General features: G+C 61.2%; 1 protein-coding gene across 1 annotated transcript; it reads right to left on the reverse strand.

Moving 5' to 3' along the window:
• Positions 1-5,385: 5,385 nt before the first annotated feature.
• LOC309442790 (ras-related and estrogen-regulated growth inhibitor-like) lies at positions 5,386-14,212 on the reverse strand. The gene is made up of 4 exons (XM_082059003.1): positions 14,042-14,212; positions 8,778-8,834; positions 8,144-8,217; positions 5,386-7,529 (listed from the first exon to the last, which is right to left on the reverse strand). Exons 1-4 carry the CDS (start codon positions 14,136-14,138, stop codon positions 7,047-7,049), a joined length of 711 nt encoding a protein of 236 aa, XP_081915129.1. The 5' UTR covers positions 14,139-14,212; the 3' UTR covers positions 5,386-7,046.
• Between the last annotated feature and the right edge of the window lie 4,666 nt (positions 14,213-18,878).

Here is an 18,878-nt window from a genome sequence, read left to right on the forward strand (position 1 = left end):
TTTTCCCATTCTGCATCCAGCCAAAACCCCACCAAGCCCAATCCCTGCACCCCGAGACAAAGGCAGCGCTCACCCCAGGAGATGCTGTTCTTCGGGACAGTCTCAGGATGACCGAATCCACCAGGAGAATTCTCATCTGTGCCCCAAATAAGCCCTGGAGGGGCCTTTCCCACAGGCAGCTCCAGGATTAACTTCTCATTTCAGCTGGGACAATCTCCAGGGTGGGACGGAGGGAAAACGGGTCGATCACATCAGGACAAGCAGCTCACGGGGGCTCCAGAGCGGGGACAACAAGGGGATGCAGGAGGAGGAGAGAGGATGAGGCAAAACTTCACCAAGGAGCTGCAGACAACACGGGGCCAGCGGTGTCCCTCCAAAACGGGACCGGGATCCCCGGGAAGTGACCCCTCCGGGTTAGAAGAGGTGACAGCGAAGCTGTAGGTGATGGAGACGCGTTTGGGTGGGAAGGGCTAGAGAAAGAGGTCACAGCTCTCACAGGACCCCCCCCAAAAAAAAAAATCAAGGTTATGGAACAGAAACTGGATCAAAATGAAGGGAAAAGCATTAAAAAAAAGAAGGAAGAAGGGCTGCTGCTTCCACAAAAAAGTTACAGGCAAGGTCGTGGGACTCGCGCTGCTCAGCTCTCCCCACAACTTGGAAAAAGGCAACAAGCAGGAGTTAATAAAAGCCCACGGTGAGTCAAAGCTGTTCAGCTACAACACAAACCTGAGCCCAGCAGATCATGGGGGTGGGATTTACCACACGCTTTACACGGCTTTGTAAATCCGTCTGCCCCAGCGCGAGCACGGCTTGGGTACAAACCACGCGGAAACGGGGCAGAAGGGAGCAGAAAGAACCACCCTGGAGCCGGCGCTGCGGTCCCTGCGGCCCCAGGAGGGCTTAAGCCCCCAGTGCCGGGCAGGGAGATGGACGGGATGCGACAGCGGCCCCAAAACTCAGAGAAGCTGCACAGGGATCAGCAGTTCCCCATTGCTCACCCCAAAACGGGCAGGGGGTGGCCGATGGGGTTGTTTGGCAGCAGCGGCTCAGGGCAAAGCTCTGTCACACGGAACGCGATTAAACCGCGGCTGCGGGACGGCAGGGGGGCCACGAATCGCTGATCCAGCCGGGGTTAGAGAAACCCGGGACGGGCAGGCTGGTGGGGACGGGGGGCGCTGCACCCGGGGGGTCCCGGAGAAACAGGGGCATTTCTAGAAAGCTTTTCTTAAAAAGCAGCTCAAATCTCCTCCTCGCACGCCAGGGAAAACCCTGCCGGAGGTTTCAGCAACTCCATGTTTTGCCAAATTGGGGCCCCCGCCATCCCCGCGAGCAGGCAGCAGCGTGGGGGTGCTGTGCTGAGCCTCCCCCCGCTCTCATCAGCTCCTTGGGGTGCAGAACAGTTTGACCCATTTTCGCCCCTCAGGAGCGACAGCACAACCCGCTAACGTGCTCCCACAGCCTGCTGGAGCCCCCGCTCAGCTCCTTGGTTCCCTCAGACCACCAAGAACAACCATTTCTCCTTGTCTGGTACCGGAGAAAAAGCCTTTTGGGGGCAGTCAGCCTGTTTTCCAGCCAGCCGACCTGCCCCTCTTCTCACACAGGTTTTTTAACAGATTGGAGTCTCTTCCTCTGTAGAACGGGGCATCTCTTCCTCCTCCCTGACCTTGCAGGGCTGAAAAGACCTCGAGTTTCCCATTTGATATCCACAGGCGCTTCCTGAGCCCCCGGCTGCAGAAGAGATTTTGATTTACAGACCCCTGAGGGATTTTGCTGGGATTGGTGGGTAAATACATTTAACCCAGCAGCACCAACACGCAGAGCTGGGGAGTCGAAGCTCTTTGGTGAAACACCCAGGAAACAGGCACCAAGCCTCATTCCCCGTGGGATACACCCCATAGGAGAAACTTTGCAGTACACCCTGAAAATCGCACATTGCAGCCTTTTAAAAATCCTACCGTTACGATTCAGGCTGGCCAGACGAACAGAGCAGAAGAGCTGCGGGGCTCAGGGTGGGAGCACAGGGCCGTGCTGGAGAGGACCAGCCCTCACCATCAATGTTGTTGAGCGGCCTCGGAGCGCCGGCTGCCCCGCAGGACACGCAGCCTGCCTGGGGTGCGCGCTTGTTTTAATACGTTATTATTAAAGAAAGAAAAAAGACAAAGAAAAGAGAGCAAAAGCGAACTGGCAGGAGCAGCGAAGCAGCTCCGGGACTTGGCATCTCTCCTCAGTTTTGCCAAGGGGGGAGCAGCCACATCCCAGGCTCCGTCCGAGCTCTCACTCTGGGGAGGGACCCTTCGTTACCTTAAGAGCCTTCACCCAAAAAACCAGGGGTTTTTCCCTTATATATACAGGGCAGGAGATGCAGTGATGAGCCAAAGCAGGTTGCCTGGAGCCCGAGAGCAGGGCTGTCCCATCCTCCTGCCCCACCGCGGTACCCACCCCCGGTGCCCGGCCCGGAGCAGCCGCCTCGGGCACCGACCCCAGGAGCCAGCGGCCGCTGGATGCTCCGGTGGGGTTCTCCACCCGCCTTCCTCCCCGCTGCAGTTCCCAGCCTCTCCTTGCAGGGCCAGCAGAAGCCTTTGGCTGGGCTGGGATTCCCTGTGCCTTATGGAGCCTTGTGCTTGTTGTTAGAGTTCAGCTAGTAAAGAGTTTAAAAGAAAAACAAAAAAAAAGGGTGGCATAGTTTCTGAAAACCCTAAAACTCAGCCCTAGATTCCCCCTGGAAAGCAATCCCGAAGTTCCACAAACTCCCAGGGATCTTGGCGGCTATTTATAATGGCAATAAAACGAGCAGCGGGACTCGCATTGAAAACGTGGGCATATAAATAGTAACGGCATTTGGGAACCGCTGGGCCCATTGTCTCCTCTGGCCGCGGTGCTCAGCAGGAGCTGCTCCCGCGCCCGCCGGCGCAGCCAAACCACAGCGGAGCCTCCTGCAGCAGCGGGTTTGGCACAGGGCGCCCCGTGTCCCAGCCCGAGCCCCATTCTTGGGGGACACCCAGGGCAGTGAGACCCTCAGGGGGGCTGGGACCCAGCCAGGTGCCCCACAAGACTCACCCAAAACTGCTCATTTGGGAGAGAGGAGCCGGCTGTGCCGAGGAAAATCGCCTTTATCAGGCTCTTGTCCTCCTGCACCCCCAGACACAGCAGCCCCAGGTCAGGCATCTTAAGCCGGGAAACATTGCAACACCCAGACAATCTCAATTTTTCTGCTCTGGGCTTAAATCAAAGCAATTCATTAGAGGAGAGTTTGCGCTTATTTGGGGTCTAAAACCAGCCCCTGTCGGCAGATGCTGCTGGCAGCTCCGCTCCCTTTGCCCCCGGGAACAGGTGTGGGCTGCAGCGAGGACAGGTGCACACGCTGCTCCTCCAGGTGCAGCCTTCAAAACCCAAACCCTCTGTTTTTTATTAAAATACAAGCACAAGACATGGTAAAGGCCGCAGCTGCAAAGAGAAAGTAGCTCCACCCCACCTGGTTCTGCACCCCTTGCTAAGAGGTGATTGTACCTCCCTCCAAAACCAGCCTACCCATCCCTAAGCCTGGTTTTATCTTTCTGAGTGAGGCTTTGGCTGCTGGGGTTGAATCTCAGCCCCCATGACTGGCTTAATTTTTGCAGCAGGTCTCCAAAACCACACATAGTGTGTGAGCACAGGAGCGGGCACCATGAGGACCTGGGCACTGGAGCAAAGAGCTCCTGCCCGGCTCGCTCAGGAGGGCCTGACCCGAGAGCAACGCAGACGAGAAACAAGTTATAAAAGGGTTATACGTACCGATCTCAGCCCAGGCGATAGGCACACCCTTTGCTTTTGCAGCGATGGTGTTTGCAGCCGGGGCTCTGGGGGGATACGAGGATGCTCGAGCTGCCGGGGAGCTGTTGGGGGTGCCCGGCGGGTGAAGGAGATTTTGGGAAAGATGTTTCGGTTCCATTTGCCTCTCCCAAGCTTCCCAGAAATCTGGTCAGCAGATCTGCAGCCTACACATTCACCAAATTAAATCCCTGCCTTCGAGATGCCTTTGGGATGATGAGACCAGAACTCCTCAGCTTGACTCATGGAGCTGCGCCAGCACAGCCCAGGCACGGGGCTCAAGGCACCGGTGGTCTCCAGGTGTGAGACAACCCTCCGGACACCCACGTGTCCCCAGAGAGGTGCCGCTTTCCAACACCACCCAGGGACACTCACCAGGGGCTGGTAGGGGACACCCCGGCTCTGTCACTGTCCCCCCGCGTGGGTTGTGAGGCTGCCCTGAAGCCTGGTCCTCCCCAGGGCGGGTTTGGGGTTTATTTCGAGGGTCCCCAAGGCAAGGCAAAGCAAACCACCGCCAACCCTCCGCACCCTCCTGGCTTCCACCCCAGAAATCCCCTGAAACGTTATTTTAGTGGCATTGCTCTTCTAGCAAGAGGAGGCTGCAGGTTGGGCACCCCCAGGAACAGGCACCTCCATGGGGCTGCAAAACGGGCACTTTCTGCACAGAGACCCAGGTCAACCCGCCGTCCCCAGCGCCATCAGCTGCCACTCTGTGCAGAGGAAGGCACGACCTTCTTGTTCCTCCTCCTCTCTCTCTGGAGCCAGGCAGAGCCCCCACCACAGGAATTTAGGATTGATGGGCTTGTCCCAGTGCATCACCCCCAAAGGCACCTTTAACCCCAGCCCCCATAGAGGAACCGTCCCCACCAAGCCCTATCCCACCCCATGGATGTGGCACCCTCCAGCCTGCATACCTAAGGGAGAGCCTCCCCCAGGACAGCAAATAAAACCTTTCAGTAATTAGCAATTAGCAGCCCTGACAAGCTCCCCCTGGCCCCTCTGAAAGCAGCTGAGCCTGATACAAATGAAGTTTCTTGCTAATTATAGCAGGCAAGCAGGGCCAAGCAGCCTCGGCGAGGGGCTGCGAGGCGGGCAGCACCACACTGAGCTGCTGCTCAGGACCTCCCCAGCTCCTGCTGCTATAAAAAAGCCGCAGGGTTAATTCAGGACAGCAATCCCTGCTGTGCTGGGCGCTGCTCTGGTCCCAGAGCGCCGGAGGATGCTGGTCCCGGCAGCTGGCTCTGCGTTCTGCGCACAAGATGCTTCTCTCATTCATCACTTGGCGTAATTAATGCCAGATAACATGGGTTTCTGCTGTGCCCAGCATTGCAGCACTGGCCTAGAGGCCAGCGAGGAAACACAGTCCCTTGGACAAGTGCTGTGGGCAGCAAGAACTGAAGCGATGTGCTCGTCACAGCGGGTCTTCGCAGCCTGCACACCCCCGGCTGCCAGCCCACAGAGCCCCAGTGGGGAACACCATAAAAAATACTAAATTAAAACAAACAAAGAAAACGCCCAGCCCTGGCCTCCCCGGGCATGGCAGAACAACCCCGGCCCCGCGGGCGGGAGAGCATCACAGGCAGTGGCCAACACAGCTTTTATTGTCACAGGACGCAGCAGCAGACGATGCAGCAGGTCACTACAGGGCGATGCGTGACGCCGTGAGAGACTGAAATGTCAAATAATTGTCTCCAAGCTTTCCCCGAGCCCCAAATCAGACCAGGACCCTGCAGACACCGCGGGTCTCCCAGCACCTTCACCTCCCAGGGCGCCGCAGCACCGTGCAGCGGGAGAGGAGCGACGTGCGCGCCGCAGCCCTGCTCCTGCCCGCGCTTCCTGCACAGACACAAACCCTCAGGCCACCGCCATTTCCCCTTTGGGGACGGGGAGCTTAGTGAGCAGACAAGGGGGTCCCTGCAAGGAGCGTCATTTGCACCTCCCGGTATCAGCCCCGTTGCATCCGCGCGCCTGAGCCGCAGGGCAAAGCGTGGGAGGCTGCCCGGGAAGGCTGTTCCTGGGACGCAGGAGCGGGATCAGAAATGCTGTTTGTGGGAGCTGCGTCCACCTCAGAGAGGAGCTGCCCTGAGCCACATGGACAAGAGACACGGGGCAGAAACCCCCGCGAAGCCCCGGGCACGGTGCCGCCAGTGGGACGGAGCAGCCACGTCTGCCGCCTTCACCGCCCGTGCCAGTGCGTTATTTACAGGGTTGTTAAAGCAGAGCGTGCCGAGCGGCCTGAAAGGTTAAAAAATCAGTTTTTAGAAAAGCCAGGGATTAACAGGCTTTTTTTCCACTGTAAACAGATCTCTGGTTTGCTTTTAAACGTGCCCTCGGTGCCAGCCTGCGAGCAGCCGGACGGAGAACTGGGGCCCTGCAGCTGCCCTGCGGGCAGGGATGGGGGGCTCGGGGGCTGCGGGGGGATGTGGGGGCCTGGGGGTCTCTGGGGGCTGCAGGGGTCTGCTCCTCCACCAGCAGCTCCAGTTCACAAACCCAGGGTAAAACCAGGGCAGAAGCGCAGCCCCGGGCTCTGACAGATGGACACTGGTGCCTGCGGGTGGACAAACGGGCTGGCCCGGCGCCTCGGGGCACCGGGCAGAGGCAGAGGGGGCACAGTCCCCGCAAACCCTGACCCACGCGTGGGGCGCCTGGGGGCTCCGAGGGGCAGGACATGGGCAGCGACCACCCCTGGAACAGCCGGCCGGGCTGGAAGGGTCTGAGCAGCCTCCGCTGATCGCGGGGGTTTGACCCCCAGCAGCGCTGGGCTGCAGAAGCGACGGCTGCTGCCCCCAGGACAGGGCAGATGGTGACAGCTCAGGAGCCAGCGTGACCTGCAGGGTTCCCCCAGTGCCATGGGTGCACATTTTGGGGCACACACAGACCCAGCGAGCGTTCTGAGGGGGGTGGGAAACCCGTACAGACGTGTCCGTGTGGGGTCTGATCCCCACTGAGACTCTCCTGAGCCCGCATGGGTTGACCCAACGGCACCGCAGTCACCACGAGCCACCTTCACCAGCACGAGGAGGGAGCAAAGGGGTGAGACGGCCAAAGAACATCTACCTGCTGACACAAAGCCCATTTCCAGGAGCCTGCGGGCATTAAAAGGCTGTTGGACCCCGGTTCCCCCCTCCCCACCTCTGAACCTTCCAGCCCCAGCAGCTGCTCCTCCACCGTGGTGGCCCCACAGCAGAACAATGTGTCCCTCGGTCCCGGCTCGGCCGCCGCTCTCGTCCCCGTGTCCCTCACTCAGGGATGTAGTCCCTGAAGGAGTTAAAGCTGAGGCTCCGTCCCGCCGAGCTCAGCGTGGAGCTGCCCTGCATCTTGGGGATCTTCTCCATCAGCTTGGACACTGTCCTCCTCTTGAAGGAGCCCGGCGAGAAGTGTCCCTGTCTCATGAGCTCCTGGTAGAGGCTGTTGAACACCACCACGGTCTCCTCGTAGCTGTCCCGGGTGGAGATCTCGTAGAACGGGAGCTTCAAGGCTTTGGAGAGGTTTTCGCCGTCCTCCGTGGACACCATCCTGTCGAACTGCAGGTCCTTCTTGTTGGCCACGATGACGACGGGCGGCTGGTCGCCGCCGCTGCGCTTGGGGCTGGCGTGGAGGTGGTTGATGAGGAAGCAGAGCCGCATCACCTCGTCGAAGCTGCAGCGGTCGGTCACCGAGTAGACCACGGCGAAGCCATCGCCCCACTTGATCTTCTCCTCTATCTGCAGGGAATCCTCCTCCTGCCGAGCAGACAGGAGTGAGCCCCAACATGCGCCCACCAGCACCCCGGCGCCACCAGAGAACCTCCCGAGGGATCCGTCACCGGCCCGGGCAGGTTTGGTCCCCGTGCCCAGCAGTGCGGGGAGCCCGGGGCAGGGGTTTGGTCCCCGTGCCCAGCAGTGCGGGGAGCCCGGGGCAGGCTTGGTGGCTTGGGCAAAATCACACAATCGTATTTTTGTTGGAAAAGAGCTTTAAGATCATCGCGTCCAACCATTAACCCAACACTGCCAAGTCTACCTCTGAACCACCTCATCTACATGAAACATTTCATCTGTTAAACCCGTGCTTGAAGCCTGTACTCTTCAAAGCACAGCAGTCAGGAGAAAACACTTGGAAATACAACAAATAGAAAAAGATAACTTAGTAACAAGCAAGTAAATATTGAGCTGGTAAATATTGACACTGTAACTGACATTAGAGAGACACAAACTCCCCAAAACATCCTGTTTCTGAGATAAACTCGTCTCAGTGGGTGTTTCGGATGGAACAGATGAAGCTGGTGGAGGGCAGGGGCTGTTGCGCTGCCCCGCGGGGATGCCCCCGGTCACTCGCGCACAACGGCGCCGGAGCTCACCTGTCCCGCCGTGTCCAGGATCTCGAAATGCACCATCTCCCCGTCGATGACGGTCACGTGTCTGTAGATCATTTCTGGGGGAGGACAGACAGACCAGCGCGTGTGGCACGAGCCCCCGGGCAGCAGGTGACAACCCGGTGGCCGCAATACAACCCGTGCAGGAGACATCGATTTCCACCCGCTGCAGCCCTGTGGCCTCCCCAGGGGTGTTTGTCACACCAAGTGTCCCCTCAGGTCCTCTCTGAACCATCAGAGAACCATGGACACTGCCCGGTGTCCCGGCGCAGCGGGGACAGCAGGAGCCGGGCAGAAGGACGCACAGCCGGCGAGCCGGGACACGTCAGCACGGACGGGACTTGAGTGCTCTAAACACCTCAAACCCCAACGCAAAATCCAAAAGAGACCCCAGAAGCCAGGGAGGTGCTGCCCTGGTGCCGGATTCCTCCTGCCCCCAAAAGCTGCCTCTGCATGCAGCGCCAGCGCCCACCCCAGCGATTTTGCCTTAACAAAAGAGCAGAGAAGACGAAAGGGCTGCAGGAGCCGGGGGTGCCCTTGAGCTGGGAACCGCTGGGCTCTCCAGGGTCTGGGCTGAGCCAGCGGCAGCCAAAGCAGCGAGGAAAAGGGCTTGACCTACCCAGGGTCGGGTCGTAGTCTCCGATGAATCTCCTGGTGATGAATCTGACGGTCAGCGCTGTGAAAAAGCCACAGCAAACGCAGTTAGGGCTGTCACACTGAACTGCAGGGCCGGGGGAGGCAGGAGGGGCGAGCAGAACCCGCCCAGCCCCGGGAAGGGCCCGAGCGGGGCCAGGAGGTGACACCCAGCAGGGGCACTGCAAACACAGCCCTGGGGACTTGGGGCTGGTGGCTTCACCCCAGGGGTCCCCGCTTGCAAACCAGCCGTTGGTGACGGGTGTGAGCTGCTCTGGGACACCCGGGAGCCAGAAGTTTGCAGCCCCGGGTGGACACACCGCACGGCAAAACTCTGCAAAAGCCAACGGTGTTGCACGGCTGTTACTCGCTGTGCGCCAAACACCAACATTTCATCTTGCTGCCCTGATGGATTCATTAATCAGCTTGGTCAGCTGTGCTGCACAACTCGATTTCAGGAGACAGCGACCTCCACTGTGAGTTCACTTTAGCGATTAAGTTCTTTTTAAGGGTAATTTGTATATTTTCTCCCCCTAGAATCCTTCCCTGATTTTACACCACTAATAGGAGTAATGCTATTGACTGATCCTTGGTTGGAGCCCGGCTCCCGGACAAACAACCCCTGCGAAACCCTCCCTGCCCGTCCGTCTGCGGGCACAGCGGAGTCACAGCGATCGCATCGTTTGGCTGTTTTTTCCTCATTGAAGGGCAAGGCAGGACCAGCCACAACATGGACAATTAAACCTCTGATCCCATTACCGCATCTCCCTGCGCCAGAGCCCAGGAGACGCGGAGCCCACGTTCCAGCGGTGCCGGGCTGGGCGAGGGGTGCTGGGCTGCAGACGGGCTGCCCCGGGTGGGCAAGCTCTCTGGGGACTGCGTGGAAAATAATCCACTTAAAAAATCAAAGAGACTCCTTAGAACTTTCCGTAAGGGGGAGCAAAGCTTTGCCACGGTGCAAGGTCTCTGTGCGGGTATTTCCAGCAATGGGGCTGTGGCGCAGCTGGGAAAGGGCCAGGAATGGGAAACGGGGAAAAAGCAAAGGCTTTCTGAGTAATGGAGCAATTTGGAGGTGCCGAAAATCCTGCTGGTCCGATCGGGGCAGGGAGGCAGCCAGAGAGAACCTGCCACTCCTGCTTACGGCACCGAGCTTCGCCAAATGTCCCCAACGCAGACCAAGGGCCACAAACCCACAGCTATCCCAGCCCCTGCTCCAGAGCCGGCACACGGGGAACGCCCCGGCACCACTTCTGGACCAGCGTCCCCACAGCGGCACCCTGGGTGACAACAGGAGCCAAAGCACACGCCTGGCACTGCGGATGCAGCGGCTCAAAGCAGAACTCTCCACACGTCCTTTGTACACAACATCTGCCCAGCACGGCTGCTCTAAAAGCGCATCGGCGATGCCCAGGTGTGATTTTCCGGCAGTGAAACCCGCGGCTGGTGCTGCGGGAGCTGGGGAGCACGGCTAATGGAAGGGACGCCCAGCCCCTGGGGCTGTTTGTGCCATTAATGGGCACGGACAGGCTGTGCAGGACGGAGAGGCTGAGAGCCGGCTCGGAAAGGCAACAGGAGAGCGAAATTGGTGGAAAATGAGTGCGAACGGGGAAAACAGAGCCAGCCAGAGCGAGGCAGGAGCAGAGCCCGGGAGGGATGGGATGGGGACGGGATGGGGACAGGATGGGGACGGGATGGGGACGCGATGGGGATGGGATGGGGACAGGATGGGGACGGGATGGGGACACTGCTGAGCAGGCGGCAGCGGGAGGGAGGGAACGGCAGGAGTGTGAAGGGAGAATGAACCCCACCAAACCCACCTCCCACCCGGGGCATCTCACCTTCCAAACCGCCTCAGGTTCCCAACCCTGCCCGCCAGAGAAGGGATTTGACGGAACAAGCGTGTAACTCAGCAAAACTGCTCTGCGGGGATAACCAAGGATCCCGCAGGAGGCAAGCAGCGGCATCTTCAAGGACATGACCACAATTATCAGGGGGAGAGCGAGACAAGTCGGGCTCGGTTTCTCGAAAGCACCTGATTGTGTGTCATACGTTAGGCAGCCGCCCAAAGCCAGAGCGCATGGTGCTGTACGAGACGAGGAGCCAATTAAATTGATTAAAAATTGGCCGGAGCGCAAGAACACAAGGGAAGCTGCCAATGGGCAGCAGTGGCTGCAGCACAACAGCGTCAGCACGGCCGCACAGCCTTATAAGGAGTATTTTTTTTCCCCATCTTGAACATAAGTAGCCTGGCAAAGGGCTGTCCTCGAGAGCCCCGCAGCTCACGGGGCTCATTTCCTACTCGGTTTGGTCTCTAGGAATGGCTGCGGGATGTTTCGGGGCGCGGGGTTACCCCCAGGGTCACACGGAGCCCACGCGCTGCCGTTGGTGCCGCCGTGTGACAGCCCTGGGGCCGCAGGGCCATTCATCTTGTGTCGGGAGCTGCAAGCAGAGCTCTCCAATGAAGTCCAGCCCAGTTCGCACTGGCCGGCAGCAAGTGCACAGACAGCAGATCGTGCTGCATTTACAGCGTCCGGCGGGTGATTTACACAGCCCAGCCAAAGCTTTAAAGTACCCAGGGGCTTACCCAAACTTGTCCATGCTCGGAGAATCTGGGACCTCAGACCACCAGATCTTGATGGTTTACAAACCGCTCCAAAGAATCAAACCGTTGCTGAGAACCGTGGGGTTTTTCAGCCCTTTTGCTTGTTCACACCGCTCAGCTCCCCAGCCCGCCCTGGGGACCAGCACCCCCAGCCCGCCCTGGGGACCAGCACCCCCAGCTCACCCTGGGGACCAGCACCCCCAGCCCGCCCTGGGGACCAGCACCCCCAGCCAGCCCTGGAGACCAGCACCCCCAGCCCGCCCTGGAGACCAGCACCCCCAGCCTGCCCTGGGGACCAGCACCCCCAGCTCACCCTGGGGACCAGCACCCCCAGCCAGCCCTGGGGACCAGCACCCCCAGCCTGCCCTGGGGACCAGCACCCCCAGCCTGCCCTGGGGACCAGCACCCCCAGCCCGCCCTGGGGACCAGCACCCCCAGCCTGCCCTGGGGACCAGCACCCCCAGCCTGCCCTGGGGACCAGCACCCCCAGCTCACCCTGGGGACCAGCACCCCCAGCCCGCCCTGGGGACCAGCACCCCCAGCCAGCCCTGGGGACCAGCACCCCCAGCTCACCCTGGAGACCAGCACCCCCAGCCCGCCCTGGGGACCAGCACCCCCACCCCCCCAGGCCCTGTGGGAGCTCCAGCAATGCTGCTGATGCTTTCAGCTCCTTCCTGTTGTATCCCAGGCGGGTCCCTCAGCCCAGACACTCACATCCATCACCCGGGTGCATGTTCACCACCCCGGCAGGCAGGGAAAGTACTTGGAGGTGTCCCTGTCCCTGTCCCTGTCCCTGTCCCGTCTGGCGCCGGAGCCAGCAGCGGGGGCACAGCACCCGGGGAGGGTGACATGCTGTCCCTTCGCAGGCGAGGACGTGTAGGACAGCACCCCAGGGGACAGAGACCTGCAGCAGGGTGGCTGCCAGCCCGGGGACATTGCGCGTCTGCCATTCCCGGGGGCTGCTCCTGCTCCCCGCTGCAAGAGCAAGGGATCGATTGCCTCCCCCTGCCCCCGTTTCATCATCTCTGTCACTGTCACAGCCCCCAAGACAGCAAAGCAGCCCCTGAAGGGCCTTGGCAGCCGTGGGGCTGCACCAACACAGAGCAGACCCTGCAGATCCTGCGGGACACCCAGCCCTGTCACAGCAGCCACCGCGGGGCTGCCGGGCCAAACCGCCGGAGGAACCACCGGAGCCTCGGGGATGAGCCGACCCCACGGAGGAGGCACAACGGCCCCTCGCTCACCCACAGGAGCGGCCCAGAGCCCCCGGCCCCGCTCCGCAGGGGCTGGACTCGCCGGGGGGGAGCACGTCTGTTCGGGCCGGGCGGGATCCGAGCCAAGCGCTTTGGATGCTCCGCACAACCCTCGCTGGCGGCTCCATCTGCTCGCAGGGACCGCGAGGCCAAACGCAGCACATGGGCCCCCCGGTGCTCCGGGTACACCCCGTTCCTGCCTCCTGCGTCCCAGTGCTGGGCCACTGATTGAGATCTGGGAGCCGCCCCCTTTAATTTAATCAAAGGAATGGTGATTTTTCACTAGCGTCGGGCAGGCGGCTGGCTGCTCACTGGATATGGAAACTCAACTTCAAGGGCACTGGCAGCCAAAGCTGCTGCACCAGAGGTGCCACCGCTGCAGTGCATTTACAGGTCGTGTCTTGCAGAGCAGCACGCCAGCGGGACATGGCCCTGTCCCCGAGGCCCCGCAGCCCCGGCCGTGGCCCCACAAGCTCTGCGTGGATCGCTGCTCCCCTGCAATAAAAACAAGCTGGACCCGTGTGGACATGCACCTTTCCTTGTCAGCAACCCCACTCCAGGCACGCTGGGTGCTGCAGAACCGCAGCTGGGTGCTCACAGCCCGGGATGCAGGAGCAGGAAGGGGGAAGGATGATCCTGGGCTGAGGGGAAGATCATCCCTGGGAAGGGGGAAGGATGATCCTGGGCTGGGGGGAAGATCATCCCTGGGAAGGGGGAAGGATGATCCTGGGCTGGGGGGAAGATCATCCCTGGGAAGGGGGAAGGACGATCCTGGGCAGTGCTGGGGTGAAGGAGAGAGCTCGGGTGCTCCGGGCTCAGCACCCCAAATCCCCAGCCCAGCAGATGGGGAGCACTGAGCAAAGTGCCAGGAAAGGGAGTTTTCCTAAAGGAAAAGCAAACCCAGCGCGGCAACGCGGGGCTCTGCAAACCCCGCTCCCTTCACTGCAAACCAGCTGCAAACTCCAAGTGCCCAGTAAAGCACAGACCTGAGGCTCAGCCTTCGGTGCCGAACGCTCCCACGGTCACCAGCGTCCCCCCCTGACCCGCAGCCCGGGGCTCGCTGCACAGAGGTGGATTTGGCTCAGAAACCCCCTCGGGACCAGCCCAAGGCTGCAAAGCGCCCACGGCGAAAACTCGAGGGGGGAAACTCGGTGCCCTGAGACTGAGCGGCTCGGGGGTCCCCTGGACGGTGCTGCCGCTGCCCCCGAGAAACTCCTTCCCCATCCCGGCTCCTGAACCAGCCCCAGCCCCGGCTGCACCCCGGGGGGCTCGACCCCCTTCCCGGGGAAGGAGACCCAGGGTGCGGGGAGATGCAGGGGAGATGTAGGGGGGAAGCGGGGGGATGCCGGAGGACCCCGGAGGGATGCGGGGGGATGCCGGGGACCCCCGTCCTACCTGTCTTGCCCACGGCGCTCTGCCCCAGCACGACGAGGCGCAGGGTGCGGGCCGGGCTGAGGCTGACGGAGCGGCGCAGGGGCCGCGGGAAGCTCATCCCGGAGCGGGGCCGGGGCCGGGGCTCGGGGCTCCGCGCTCCCCGCTCCGCCGGGCGCTGCCGCCGCGGGCTCCGCCCCGGGGCCGGGCTGGCTCAGCCCCGGCTCGGTGCAGGCGGGTCCCGGCTGCCGCCCACCTCTTCCTCCTGCTCCTCCTCCTGCGCCCCGCGGAGCCGCTGCCCCGGGCTCGGGCAGCCCAGCCGGGCGGCTCGGGTATCGTGCCTCAGTTTCCCCGCACGGCGGCGGCTCCGGGCGGGAGAGCTGCTCGCCTGGAAGGGGACAACCAGTGACAGGACAAGGGGCAATGGGTACAACCTGGAACACAGGAGGTTCCACTGAAAAATGAGAAGAAACTTGTTGGGGGTGAGGGTGGCAGAGCCTGGCCCAGGCTGCCCAGGGGGGTTGTGGAGTCTCCTTCTGTGCAGACATTCCAACCCGCCTGGACACCTTCCTGTGTAACCTCATCTGGGTGTTCCTGCTCCATGGGGGGATTGCACTGGATGAGCTTTCCAGGGCCCTTCAACCCCTGACATCCTGGGATTCTGTGAAGAGGGGAGAGCAGAGAAGTGCAGGGTTGTGTGTCTCTACACAAGCGTGTGCACAGTGCTGGGAAGAGGGGAAAACACCTGCAACATCGTCATTGTCTTCAGCAAACTCTGGGACACAGCTTGTCTGTGTGTCACGGGTGCGCGGGTGGCACCAGCACCGCGGAGCCGGCAGATGAGCCCCGAGGAGGGAGCGGAGGATTCTGCCTCTTCTCCGCAGGCCTGAGTGACATTCCTGGCACGGCTCCGGCCATCTCGGGTGACTTTGCTCGCAGCAGAGCACAAACCACCCGGCTGCCCTGGTGGTGCTCACAGTAACGTGAAACCCGCCTGATATTTATAGAGCGTGTCACGTGTGGAAGCAAACATCCCCGATACCCGCAGGGGACATGGCACAGCTCTGCTGCACAGGGGGCCCGGGACACACCAGGGGCTGGGGGCACGGAGGGGTGTCCTGGGGGAGCACGCAGACCTCCCCCCGAAATCCATCCCACCATGGCGAGCTGGCGTGCGCGTCCCTCGCGTGTGTGCACCAGGCTCTCGTGACACCCGTGTCCCCGCGCCGCTCCGCCAAAGCCAACGGGGACACGTTCCCGGCTCATGACATCTGGAGCCCAGCAGACACCAGCGAGAGCAAGAAACCTCCGATTTCAGGACAAAATCCGGTTCCCAGCTGGGGAACGGGGGTGGGGGTGGCAAGAAAAAGAAGCCTCCGTTATGTTCCCTTCCTATTTTTAGCCCGATTTCCTAAGGAAATGAGATGTCTGCAATCAAGGCCTCTGTCTTGCCTGTCCCTCTTGAATACCAGTTTTGAATGCATCGCCCAGTTTCAGCCAAATCTGACAGCGAGGGAGAAGCTGCAGAGAGAATTCTTTTCCTGCAGGTTTTGTGGCAGAAAATACCCCAATCTCATAGAAAAATGAGCGTTGGTGCTTTGGAAGGCAGGGAGCAGCGGCAGGGAGCCAGGGCTGCTCCCACGGCTGCTCCGTCCCCGGCAGGACCCTGCTCTGCGCCCCCGCCTCCTCCGTCCCCGCAGAGCCGCAGGACCCTGCTCTGCTCCCCCGCCTCCTCCGTCCCCGGCACAGCCGCAGGACCCTGCTCTGCTCCCCCGCCTCTCGCTCCCCACCCCACCCCTCTACCTGCCCCAGCTTTCCCTGTACCCAAGGGCCCGGGCGTGAGGTGGGATCCACGCGTCTCCCGTGTGTACCCAGCGCCGGAGCCGACACAGCCCCGTGTTTCCTGGGGACCTTTCCGCTGGGCGACAACAGAAACACGACTTTCTCACCCCAAATCGCTGACTAAGCCACCTCCAGCCCAACCGCGCGCCAGCCAGGTGAGGGGAGGTGGAGCACAAATTGCTTTCTGTTGAAATATTTGTGGTCGGGCTATTTTGTACTTGCCGTTGTTTAAAGATGTGGAGCCTGCACCGGGAAAGGAGCCAAAGGCACCTGTGAGTCACGTCCCTGCAAACAGCCATCCAGCAGAAATAAGCAGTTGTCCTAAAGCAGAACCAAACCACGTCCAGCTGTAGATTCGGACCACAGGAGCCCAAAACCACAGTCCAGACTAAATCCCTGCCTGGTCACGGGGTATTTTGAGAGCTGCCAAAAAGGCCTGAACTTTGCTGCTTCTGAAAGAAAGAGAAGTGTTTGTTTTTGTTTAGAAAAAGATTAAACAAAAGCCGGGCCCTTCTCCCTCCGTTAGATCTGAAGGTACGGGCCGCTGCAAGATCTACGCAAAAACCAACTGGATTCCAAGCTGACCTGGGAGCCTGCAGCCTCTTTCCAGCTGCCCGAGGGCTGGCAGAGCTTTGCTCCCACAATGTCAACTCCCGCCCTGAGCACCCCCTCGAAGGGCTCAGCCCCCGCGCTTCCAGCTCCTGCAGCACACTGAATCGCATTGAAAGGCACCTCCAGCCCCCCCGGCCACCGGGACCATGGGCAAGCGCTTCCCTTTCTCTTCTCAATGAGGGGCTCTTCACTGGGACAAGAGCGACAAGGAAACCTCTAGCGCAAGAGAAATCAAAGCAACACAGCCTCCTGGTGTTCTGTTCTGCCTGTTCCGGATTTCTAACCGCTAAAGCGTATTGCGACGTGCAGCCAAAACGTGTCCAGACCGCGCTGAGAAAATAAATCTGGCTCCACGTAGAGTTCAAAGATGCCTTTGCAAAGCTGACAGGGAAAGAAACCACAAAGGGGCACATTAACAGCATTTCCCTTCCACCCAGAGGCCCAAACGGCATTTCCTAATTGCTTTTCAAGCTGCCGTGTCCCTCCAGCAGGACAAACGCAGCTGTCCCCGCGGCAGAGCAGGGCACGCTAAGCAGGTCTCTGTCCCGAGTCAGTAAATCCCTTTGCTCGCAGAGGGAGCTCTGAGTGCCCGTGCTCCTGTGCAGCCGGCACGGCGCAGGACAGGCACCGGCCCTCGCCACGGCCGCCGCGCTTCGCCGCCTGCACAAGTGATGGAGCCACAGGGCGGGACGCCTTCCCGCTGCCGCAAACGGCTTCGCTTGCTGCGCTTACTTTAGAACACAGAACAGCTTGCCGAGGGAAGGGAGAGGAACCCCACCGCGCAGGTAATGTAAGACTTGTCCAGACGGAGCTGTGGAGCCGCCCCGCAGAGCTGACCCCGGCGCCGCTCCCCTGCGGTCACAACGATCTGATCGCTGTGAGGACGCAAACCCCGAACCCGAGCCGCAGAGCTCGCTCCGAGCAGCCGTGCAGCTGCATCCCGCTGGAGGGGCTGCAAGAACAGCACCAGCGCCCAAACCTCCCTGCAAACCAGCTCCTGGAGCCATCTGCATCTGGTGGGGGAAGCCAACAACCCCAAAACCCCACGAACCACAGCCAGAACTGAGTGAAGGTGCCACGGTCCATCGCTCACAGGGCGAGGATGAGGTCAGGGCTGCGCTGACATTCAGCAGCGCGCTGCCTTTGCTGCCGCAGCACACTGTTAATTAGTGCTCAGCTAATCAGCTCCCAGAGCAGCGCTGGCAGCTCCCGACAGCTCCGTCCAGCGAGAAAACAACACGGCCTTATTGTGAGAAATGTCAGCGCTGAAAGGCCCTTGTCCCCGCGCGGGGCTCGGAGCGGAGCCCCAGAAACACCCCAAGGCACCAGAGACAAACCAGAACCGGCAGCGGCATTGCAGGCAGGAGAGGGCGCTGGAGCCGGGCCTGGCCCCGCACGGGGCTTTGCGGGCAGGAGCGGGCGCTGGAGCCGGGTCCGGCCCCGCATGGGGCTTTGCAGCAGGAGCGGGCGCTGGAGCCGGGCCTGGCCCCGCACGGGGCTTTGCGGGCAGGGGCGGGCGCTGGAGCCGGGTCTGGCCCCGCACAGGGCTTTGCGGGCAGGGGTGGGCGCTGGAGCCGGGTCTGGCCCCGCACAGGGCTTTGCGGGCAGGAGCGGGCGCTGGAGCCGGGCCTGGCCCCGCACGGGGCTTTGCGGGCAGGAGCGAGCACTGGAGCCGGGTCCGGCCCTGCACGCACAGGGCTTTGCAGGCAGGAGCAGGCACTGGAGCCAGGCCTGGCCCCGCACAGGGCTTTGCGGGCGGGAGCGGGCGCTGGAGCCGGGCCTGGCCCCGCACACATGGGCCTTTGTGGGCAGGAGCGGGCGCTGGAGCCGGGCCTGGCCCCGCACACATGGGCCTTTGCGGGCAGGAGCAGGCGCTGGAGCCAGGCCTGGCTCCGCACAGGGACGCCCTCCGCCCACTCCAGCCTCCCACTGTCCACAAAACCCCTGATTTGCACAAAATCCAGCAGCTCCGAGGGCGATGATGGGGTGAACGCCGCGGTTTGGCTGCGGAGGCGCTGGATGGCGAGTGCTCGGTCTGGTTCTCATCTCACCCCCGAGGACGCCTGATCCCAGATTCCACCCCATTCGACACAACGTTTTGTCCTAACAGATAAATTTCCACTATGAATCAGCGCGGGGGGGCTGGGGAAATTAAAAAGGCTGCTTTGTTGCGAAATTTCTGCTCTTAAACCACACTTAGCAGCCAGAATGAGGATCAATCACAAGCAGCCGCCCCACAGCGTGTGAAGCCAAAGGGAGACTTGTGACCTCACCCTGGAGAACTGGGGGTTTGCGCTGCCCCTCGGAAGCGTAAAACACTGCTTCACATTCCCCTGAACAACACGCCCCAAATGATCCCCTTTTGCCTCAGTCTGAATGCTTCATTTCAATCAATCCTGAGCATTTT

The sequence above is a fragment of the Streptopelia decaocto genome (assembly GCF_964273445.1).
Source record: "Streptopelia decaocto genome assembly, chromosome: 7".
Taxonomy (NCBI): Eukaryota; Metazoa; Chordata; class Aves; order Columbiformes; family Columbidae; genus Streptopelia; species Streptopelia decaocto.